The sequence below is a fragment of the Chionomys nivalis genome, chromosome 23 (assembly GCF_950005125.1).
Source record: "Chionomys nivalis chromosome 23, mChiNiv1.1, whole genome shotgun sequence".
In the NCBI taxonomy this organism is placed as follows: Eukaryota; Metazoa; Chordata; class Mammalia; order Rodentia; family Cricetidae; genus Chionomys; species Chionomys nivalis.
Window position 1 is genome coordinate 2,697,479 of NC_080108.1, and position 10,655 is coordinate 2,708,133.

Sequence of the window (10,655 nt, forward strand, 5' to 3'; positions counted from 1 at the left end):
CTTCGGTGACCCAACAGTGACGTCTTAATCCTAGTGTTTGGATGGACAAACTGAGGCAGGAGATCAAAAGCACACAGTCCGCCGCTGGGCTACATAGGAGTGAGGTCTCAGAAAATCCCAAACCTATTAAACACTCTGGTAACTTCCCAGGACTCACTGGGATCAAGTTGAAATCTCTTTGTGTGGGACAAACCCTCCATAATCTCGCTTATTTTGTACCCTCCTTGCACCAGAAGAGAAGCTGGGGGATGTTGGTGAAGGTCAGACACTATCTCAGGCTTTTCAAAGCAAATTGTCGTTACTATTCAAGTTCATGGCTGTAGTATTATAAAGCAGCCACAAACAATACATAAACAAATGAACATGGTTGTTTTCTAATAAAACTTTATCAATACTGGGGCTTCAGACACAGCTCAGTTGGTAGAGTTCTGGCCCAGCATACATGGCTTCAGTTCCCAAAGCCGTATAAATTGGGTGCTGTAAAGAACATCCATAAATCCAGCACCGGGAAGGTAGAGACAAAAGGAACAGAAGTTTAAGGTCATCTTCGACTACATAGTGAGTTCAAAGTCATCCTGGACTAGAGACCTTGCTTCATAAAAATAACCCTCCCATAGCTTTATCAGCAGTCAGCCAAATCTGATCCACGTGCTAGTTTTTCTGTTTTATTTTTTGTATTGCTAGGACCAGCGCCTTGTAGCTGCTAGAAAGCATTCTACCGTAGATATACTCTACTGAGCTATATCCACAGCCTCTCAACTTAGAAGTATTCCAACTGGGGGCTAAAGAGATGGCCCAACAGGCTGTTCCTCAAGAGGACCAGTGTTCGATTCCCAGCACCCACACAGTGACTCACAGCCACCTCTAACTCTAGCTCTAAGAGGATCCAGGGCTCTCTTTCAGACTGTGCATGTGCTGTGCACACACATGTAGGCAAAACACCCCACACATAAAATTAACAAATTAATTAATATGAAAAAGTACGATCTGTACTGATACTAATAAACTGTTTAAAACACATTTCACCTGGGGTGGCTAGAGATGGTTCCACTCTTAAGATCACTGGGTTCAATTCCTAGCACCCTCACGGCAGCTCACAACTGTCTGTAACTCCGGGTGAAGGGGATCTGCACCCTTTCCGGCCTCTGAAGGCACCCACTCTGTGCACAGACACACATGCAGGCAAAACAACAAAATACATAAAAATAAATGAGTCTAAAAAAATTCCTTCATATGGGCTGGTGAGATGGCTAAGGGGCTAAAGGTACTTGCTGGCAAGCCTAGAAACCTGAGTTTGATCCCTAGGACTCCCGTGGGAGAAGAAAGGATTCCTGCACGTTCTTTTCTGACCTTCGCATGCTCACAGAAAACACAGGATAAATAAATGTACAATATTTAATGAAGGCAGAGTTTCCCTGTACCGACAGACACTCTCAAATAACCACCCAGAGTCTTAATATAAATGCTTAGCCAATAGCTCAGGCTTGTTACTAGCTTTTTTTCTTTGAAGTTTTATAATAGATTTACTTTTAAAGGGTAAAACACTCAGACAATTTAAATACAAGTCCAACAGAACTGCAGTCAGTCAGTTCTCAGAGTCCTCCCGATGAGGAAGAAGGCGCTGAAACTTTATTCATATACATCCTTCTTATCTGCAATGTAATCTACAATTTCTTTGGACACATTACTTCTCTGCATCTACACCAGGAATTTCAAATCCAAATTCATCTTCCATGGCCATAATAACCTCCCCTTGGTCCAAACTCTCTAAGCCCAGGTCCTTCATAAAATGAGAATTTACTGAGAGCTTTTCTGAGTCAATCTTGTCATAAAGTTTCAAGACAGAGAGCACTCGGTCCTTAATTCCCTCTAACATCAAAGGGGTTACGTTACTGTAGTGCCGGCACAAGTGTGTGACCCTTCGAGGCAACTGTGTGAGGGCTAGAGCGGGCTGCAGAGTCCTGGACCTCCTCCAGGTTCCCACAGGGCAGAATGGCCAAGGCCAGTGTGGGGAGCGAGGGCAGCGGCGCAAAGGCCGTGGGCAGGCAGCTGTTACTAGCTTTTACACTGTCAATTAACTAATATTTCTTACCTATGCTTTGCAACGTAGCTTGGTACCTTTTCTCAGTCGGACATGTGACTTCTGACTCTGCCCTTCTTCCTCCCAGCACTCAGTTTGGCTCTCCTGCCTAACCTTATCCTGCTTAGCTATTGGCCAGACAGCTTGTTTATTAAACCAATCATAGTGACTTATGTTCACATGGTGCAAAGGAATATTCCACAACTTTAAGTCTTTCAAATCTCTTGAAAATAGGCAAGTAAGTGGCCAAGGAGGTGGGTGATTCTATGGGGAAAGGAATTTTGACAAGCCTGATGATCTGAGTTCAGTAACTTGGTCTCAGCTGGTGGGAAAAAACTGACCCCTGCAAGATGTCCTTTGAGGGTCCCACATGGCATGGCACATGCAAATGTCCCCCCACCACACAGAGAGAGTGATTAAAGCTGTATACTCCCATGACTAGCTAAAATGATTTTTTATAGTGACCCAGTTATTTTAAAACACAGAAACAGGCCGGGCGGTGGTGGCGCACGCCTTTAATCCCAGCACTTGGGAGGCAGAGGTAGGCGGATCTCTGTGAGTTCGAGACCAGCCTGGTCTACAAGAGCTAGTTCCAGGACAGGCTCCAAAGCCACAGAGAAACCCTGTCTCGAAAAACCAAAAAAAAAAAAAAAAACACAGAAACAAAAACCAAAAATTCAGTGGGACGGAGGTGGCACACTTGTAATCCCAGCTCTTGGGAGGTAGAGACAGGCAGATCTCTGTGAGTTCGAGGCCAGCCTGATCTACAAAGGGAGTTCCAGGACAGCCAGGGTTGTTACACAGAGAAACTGTGTCTTGAAAAACCACCACCACCACCAAGAACAACAAACAATGATTCAAAGATGGGGAGGAGAAATTGTGGGAGCCACCGGAACAGAGCCCACAGAAACAACCAAGCAGAGCTCATATGCTCACAGACTCAAGTGGCAATCATAGAATACAGGTTACGGCTTTTGGCTTGGTGTTTTTGGGTGACTCCTGACAGTGAAGTGGGGGTGTCTCTGACTCTTTCACTCTTTTCTTCCTGTTGGGTGCCTCACCCAGTCTTGATGTGAGGGTTTGTGCCTGGTCTCATTGTATGTTGTTCATTTGATGTCCAGATGTCCATGCTCAGTTAATGTCCCTGGGGAGCCTGTTTTTTTTTTTGTTTTTTTTTTTTTTTGAGACAGGGTTTCTCTGTGTTAACTTTGGAACCTGTCCTGGAACTCTCTCTGTAGACCAGACTGGTCTCATACTCACAGAGATGTGCCTGCCTCTGCCTCCCGAGTGCTGGGATTAAAGGCGTACGTCACCATTGCCCAGTCAAGGCCTGCTCTTATTTAGGAGATGAGGGTGGGAGAGAAGGGGTGGATCTAGGGGAGAGGGCAGGTGTGGGAGCTGGGAGGAGTTGAGGGAGGGGAAGCTGTGGCTGGGATGTATTTTTGAGAAAAAATAAATAAAAATTGAAACAAACAAGGATTCTGAAGTCAGGGTTAGAGCTGGCAAACACTTATCATTCTAGCACTTGGGAGGCTGAAGTGCGTGCGGCTCTGAGGCCAGCCTGGCCTACACAGCAAGATTCTGTCCCACGATGAGTATGGTAGTATACACCTGAAACCTCCAAACTTAGGGGGTGAGGGCTGGCAGATCAGGGGTTCAGGTCATTCTCAGGTACATAGTAAGTTCAAGGTCAGCTGATCATAGCAGACCCAGCTCCAAAACAACCAACCAAACATTCATTTATTTGTGGTTGTTTTTTTGAAACAGGATCTCACAATGTAACCCTGGTTGACCTGGAACTTGCTATGTAGATCAGGCTGGCCAAAATCTCAAGGAGATCCACCTGCCTCTACTTCCCCAGTGTTGGGATTAAGGGTGTGTACCACCACATCTGGCTAAAGCATAAAAAACTTTAAAAAGGAACCTTGCTGGAGAGATGGCTCAGCAGTTGTGTGTACTGCTCTTGCCAGGGCAGCTCCAGCTCACAACCACTTCCATTAACTTCAGATCCAAGGCATGGACACCCTCTTCTGGCCGCCTTGGATACCCAAGTGTACAAACCTGCACACACACACACACACACACACACACACACACACGTACGGGTGCGCGCGCACACACACACAAACAGAAAGCAGCAAAAGAACAGAGTGCTTATAATAACTATTTTAATTACACTGATTAACCTAAACGTCAACTGATATTCCATAAAATTGGGAAAGCACTCAGGCTGGGGTGAAGTGGAGCCTCTGCAGACCTCAGCGCACTGGATGGAACACCTCCAGAATCTCAGCGTACGTCTTTCTCTCTGTGAAGGAAGCACACCACAGTTATTCTTAAGTTATACTTAAAACAAATTCGACTTCTTGGGTTAGGGATGTGGCTCAGGAGTGGAGCACTTGCTGCGTGCCTATGAGGCCCCCGGCTTATGCCTCAGAATTCACAAAAGAAACAAGGTTAGGGTCTAGAGAGACAGCGCGGCAGCTAGGAGCACAGGCTGCTCGCTACCATCTGGTGGATGTGACAAGGTGGTGAGAGGGGCCGTTCAGAACGGATATGTTCTTTTTTTTTTTTTTAAATATTTATTTATTATTTATCCAATATTCTCTCTGTCCGTGTGTCTGCAGGCCACAAGAGGGCACCAGACCTCATTACAGATGGTTGTGAGCCACCATGTGGTTGCCGGGAATTGAACTCAGGACCTTTGGAAGAGCAGGCAATGCTCTTAACCACCGAGCCATCTCTCCGGCCCCGGATATGTTCTTATAAAAGACATTTCCTATGAACTCAAGGGAGTCGGGTCTACTACAGAATATGTGGAGTCCACACAACCAGACAGTACCTGAAGCCATGGACAGGAAAAAGACAAAGCAAACAAAGAGGTTTACATGAAATACCTTTCTCAGGAAAATCTTCTGGGTGCAGTTTGATATACCCAAACATGTCACGGTCCTTCAGGGCACACAAATACTCATGTCGTTTTAAAAAATAATATCCGACAAAGTAAAAGGAAGTGACGTACAGAAGCTGGCGATGCAAGCCTGTAATTGACAGACCCAAAGCAACAGTCAGAGCACACAAAGAATTTTATTTTTATGTTGTACCCCGGGGAACGCACCTCCTGCCCCACCCACCCCGCAGGGTCTCACGTGGCTCAGACTGGAACTGGCACTTCAGTTCTTTCCTCTGTATCTCGGAGAGCGGCAGGACTGTCCACCAGCATTGAGTACGCTGTAGCCTCTTTCCCACACCCAGACCTCGAAGCCCATCAATTCCACCTGGTAAACACTTCTCCTCCTCCAGGGAGCTTACCCCTCTCAGGCCGGAGCGCCCGGCTCTGATCCGGTTTCACCTGGTCACCTCTGACCCCTCCCTCCCAGTCTGTGAAGCACATGCTACTGCAGTGCCCAGCAACGACATCATCACGCTATAGCCTCAGACACCAACTTCCCCACAGTGGCTTCAAACGATGTGCTGGTTTGAAAGAAAATGGCCCTTATCGGTCCACAGAATGTGGCACTATTTCGACTTGTGACCTTGTTGGAGCAGACGTGGTTTTGGGGGAGGTGTGTCACTACGGGGTGAGTGGGCACTGAGCACCCAGACGCTCAAGCCAAGCCCAGTGTGGCCCCTTCCTGTTGCCTTGGATCCGGAGGCAGGACCTGCAGCTACCACTCCGGCACCATTGTCTGCCTGAGCGCCACTGTGCTTCTCACCATGATGACAATGGACTAAACTTCTGGACTGCAAGCCAGCCTCACTTAGATGGTTTCCTTTATAAGAGTTAACTGTGGCCATGGTGTCTCTTCACAGTGACAGAAACCCTAAGGGCGCCGGGCGGTGGTGGCGCATGCCTTTAATCCCAGCACTCGGGAGGCAGAGGCAGGCGGATCTCTGTGAGTTCGAGACCAGCCTGGTCTACAAGAGCTAGTTCCAGGACAGGCTCCAAAACCACAGAGAAACCCTGTCTCGAAAAACCAAAAAAAAAAAAAAACAAAAAACAAAAAAAAAAACCTTAAGGGCTGGAGAGATGACCCAGCAGTTAAAGTCACTAGCTCAATTCCCCGCACCCACATGGCAGCTCGCAAGTGTCTGTGACTCCAATGGAAAGGATCTGGCACCTTCACACATTTATACATATGGGTAAAACATCAATATACATAAAAAAAAAAAATCTACCTGGGCGGTGGTGGCACACGCCTTTAATCCCAGCACTCGGGAGGCAGAGGCAGGCGGATCTCAGTGAGTTCGAGGCCAGCCTGGTCTACAAGAGCTAGTTCCAGGACTACACAAAGAAACCCAGTCTTGAAACAACAACAGAAGTGCCTGGACTCTGCAGTTCCAGGCCGTAAGAATATCTTGTGGGGCTGGAGAAGCAGCTCAGCTGTTAAGAGCACTGATTGCTCTTCCAGAGGTCCCGGGTTTGGTTTCCAGCATTCACATGGTGGTTCACAAATGCCTGTAACTTGAGTTCCAGAGAATCCTGCACCCTCTCTTGACCTGCACAGGCTATCGCATGCATGTGGTGCACATATGCTTAGGCGCGCGCACACACACACACACGTATTGTTTAAGTGTATTTTTATTTATTTTATTGGAATTAAATGTTGCACCACCACTGCCAGGCTGGGTCCAGGTTCTTCTGCTTCAAACAGCCACTAATTCCCCAAACAAGTCAGTGCTCTGAGCTCTCCAATGTGCCGCTGGACCACACAGTGGCCCAGACTCGGGAGAAGCCCTTACACACGTTTTAGATACTGAGGCCAGGCCTTTAGATACTCATGGCTTGGCCTTACTTCTCCAGCTTCCTTTCTCTCTGTAGTTTTCCTCCACAGCCGCTTTTCCTTTCTTTCATTTGATGAGACTAAACCTGGAAGTCATTGTGCTATTTGCATATGATACATTACCAATGTTAACCTAAAAGTCAACAAACATTTAATTTTAAGAGACATAATTACCAACTAACTTGAAGTGGTTATCAACAAGGTTTTCTGTTTGTTTGTTTGTTTGGTTTCAAGACAGGATTTCTCTGTGTAAGAGCCCTGGCTGTTCTGGAACTCTCTCTGTCGACCAGGCTAGCCTTGAACTCACAGAGATCAGCCTGCCTCTGCCTCCCGAGTGCTGGGATTAAAGGCGTGCATCCCCACTGCACCCCCACAGCCCGGCTGACTTGCTCCTTAAGGGCAGTTAGTTCTTTACCCCATCTACTCAGTTCGTGCCCCAGCGTCTGGCAGAGAAAACGTTTAGACACTTCCTTCTCACTCAGCACCTTGTGTGTCACACACCTTATCTACAGGACTCACTGAGCTGCCGCAACAAACACACGAAGTTCCGTTATTCTCATTTGTTAGATGAGAAAACCCATAGACTGACCACATGGACTGCCTAAGGGACACAGACAGAAAACAATGGAATAAAAACACATAGTTCCAAGTGACAGGCTTAGATGAATGTGGTGTGTGTGTGTGAGAGAGAGAGAGATAGAGAAAGAGAGATTGATTTCCCTAGCAGTACAAACAAACAAAAAGATTGCTTCCAAGAGCGATGGGACCCCACCAGCACTCGAGTACTAGCAGTCCTAGGAGGTCGTGGGTGCGGACCTCCAAGCCTAACACAGATATGGCTAACTGGGATGATTCCTGGTGGCTGGGACCATTTCGTTAGCTTTCTTCTAACTGTGGTCCTAGCTCCAACTGGTGGTTTATGTTGCTGACAAACCCGACTATACGCAGCTCGTTACCCTAATCTCACACACGAAGGAAGCAATCGAATACGCCCGCTTTCAGAAGTCCTTGCACCTCCTCCCCAGGCCTAGAGAGCTCTTTTAACTTCGCCTGATATTCAAAGTTAAGTTCACAGTTAGTGAGATGGATAAGAGCACTTGCTACCAAGCTTGACAAGCCCAGTTCAAGCTCCAGGACTCACACCGTAGCAGGAGAAAGCCAATTCCCTCAGGCTGTCATCTGCCCCCCACGCACTCACACACAAATAATACAACAATGTTCAAAGACACCCAGAGTTAGTTTCTTCCTTCTTTTTCTGTCTTTGGAATTCTACAGTTCCTAGCACAGCTATTCTGTCAGCTGCAATCAATCTTGACAGGAAGCCAGTGACATACTCTACAGAATAGAAGGCTTGCTAGTTTAGTGACAGTCCCCTGCTCAGTAGGTGCTCCCAGGGGAGTTTGCCCACATTAGCCCCTTCCCCCAGACCTTCTGAATCAAACCAGTATTTTCACTGGATCCATTCTTCCGGGCTTCAAGTCTCTGAAGCTCAGGTTCTGAACACACACTAACGCAAGCTCCGCCCCTTTACGCAGCCACGTGACCGTCGGCAAGGGGCTTTAACCGCTCTGAGGCTCCGGGTCCCCGTCAGTGGCACTACTTTCCCCTGTTTCTATTTTGTTTCTGACACCTATTGCTATCACGCCCATCCGAGTGACAGCAGCGCGGGTCCCGGAGTGCGCGACCGTGTACCACGAACTAGAGCGCGAGCTAACGGTGGGATCTAGAGTTTCCTGCAGCGCCGCACTCGCTTTCTTTAGTTGTTCGGTTCGGAGGAGCTCCGGGAGGCGCCAGGCCCGGGGAAGCAGGGATCCGGGGTGGGGTGGGGGGACCACGGCGGGCAGCCCGCGCCCCTCCTGCGGGCGGCTCCCGTGCACGCAGCCCTCACCTGCTTTAAGCACAGGCCGCCTGTGCAGCGCGTTACTCAGCAGGCCGGCGCAGTAGCCCAGGAAGCCGGTGTAGACGAGGCGCGGGTCGTTCAGCTTGGGCGGGGGCAGGATCCGGGCCTCATCCGGCAGGAATGTCAAGGGCTCTTGGCTCGGCCGGCTGTTCATCATATTGATGCCGGTTCCACGTGAGGTCTAACCTCAAAGACTCCCGGCTCTGAGAGAAACCACGGCGCCCACCGCCGCAACCGGGACCGTCCTCCTTCGAGCTCCGGGCTGAAGGGCAGAGCGGACGGTGGTGCAGCACCCAAAAGCTTCCCCCGCGCGTGCAGCCGTAGGAGCAGCAGCACGCGAGGTTCCGGGCTACTAAGTGGCCCACGAGGCCAGAAGGCTCGCCCTAAGGTTGGAGTGAGATCTTGGGAAGCCAGATGGATCCAGTCCAGGGGTACAATAAATGACCCAAAGTGGGCAAAGACCAGGAGACATTGATATTTATTAATTTTTGCCCAGTTCTCCCTTACCTGTTTCTCCGCCCATAGTTCTTCAGTAAAGATTATCTTTGCATTCAAGAATCAACAACCATAAGTGGTCGCGATGGATAGTTAATTTATTGAATTCCGTAAAAACTAGCTTTCTGGGGTTCATTTGCAGTTACACCCTCCAAAGTCTAAAATTAAGGTACGGCCAACAGCAAATTATCAGCGAAGGCCCGGAGCGGATCATTTAACCTGTTCTTGAGATTCAGTTCTGGTGATAGTCTGCTAAATGATTCCCTCTGGGCCTTCAGGTCTATGTACATGGCTGAGGGAACGGTTCCCTTAAGGATTACGGAGTGAAAGAAAGAAGGAAGCTCTAATATCCTGTCAGATGATTGCCCAGTCTCTGCTCACTTTCCTAGAATAAGGGCTGTTTCCTGATACTGAACTAAAATGTTTTCCTGTCCTGTCTATTCATTGGTGACATTTTGCATTTTATCCAGAAGACTGCTCACTAAACCACAGGTCAATACAAATATATATGCATCAAAGACCCAAGTGCTAGCCGGCAGTGGTGGTGCACGCCTTTAATCCCAACAAGCAGATCTCTGGGAGTTCGAGGCCAGGCAGGTCTACAAGTTTCAGTACAGCCAGAGCAGTCACACAGAGAAAGCTTCTAGAAAAACAATATGGTCTCTCAACCACCAAGCCATCTCTCCAGTCTCGCACACAATACTGATGAAATTGTTAATGAACCATGCCTGGAGTCCACGCTCCCCGTGTGTACCAATACGGATCCTTTATCCATCAGAATCTCCCAGCACTCCTCCTTCCATCTGTAAGCCTACAGTGTACCTGGTAAACCTGTTCAGAGCGTTGCAGAATGTTCCTTTCCACTGTGTGAAGATGTGTCACTATGGTTAATAAGAAGCTGGATGGCCAATAGCTAGGCAGGAAGAGGTCAGGTGGGGACAGAGAGGCCTCAGGGAAGAGGAAGGCAGGGTTGCCAGGCAGACAACAGTAGAGAGAGGATAACGAGCCATGGCAGAATGCCGATTAAAATAAATAGGTGAATTTAAGTTATAGGAGCTAGTGGGACAAGCCTAAGCTAAGGCCAAGCTTTCATAGTTAATAAGTCTCCGCGTTGTATTTGGGAGCTGGCAATACAGAGAAAGACTTGCTACCACAGAGCTCTTTGGATAAGAGAAATAAATATAGCAGTGGGGCTGGAGGTGTAGCTCAGCTGATAAGAGGGCTTGCTTAGCATGGATAAGGTCGTGGGTTCGACCCCAAGCACCATATAAACGAGGTGTGACACCCGCACGGACTCAGGTTTTCTTTTCTTTGTGTGGTATTTTCATTGTCTGAGACAGGTTCCCATTTCCCACGATGTCTTCATACTTGCTATGTAGTTGAGGATGACTTTGAA

At 48.2% G+C, this 10,655-nt stretch overlaps 1 protein-coding gene and 1 pseudogene across 1 annotated transcript; both read right to left on the reverse strand.

The window, feature by feature from the left end:
* Positions 1–1,629: 1,629 nt before the first annotated feature.
* On the reverse strand, positions 1,630–3,209 carry LOC130865533 (acyl carrier protein, mitochondrial-like; annotated as a pseudogene).
* Positions 3,210–4,231: 1,022 nt separating this feature from the next.
* Ndufc2 (NADH:ubiquinone oxidoreductase subunit C2) lies at positions 4,232–9,046 on the reverse strand. The gene is made up of 3 exons (XM_057756237.1): positions 8,753–9,046; positions 4,978–5,121; positions 4,232–4,388 (listed from the first exon to the last, which is right to left on the reverse strand). Exons 1-3 carry the CDS (start codon positions 8,919–8,921, stop codon positions 4,339–4,341), a joined length of 363 nt encoding a protein of 120 aa, XP_057612220.1. The 5' UTR covers positions 8,922–9,046; the 3' UTR covers positions 4,232–4,338.
* Positions 9,047–10,655: the final 1,609 nt, after the last annotated feature.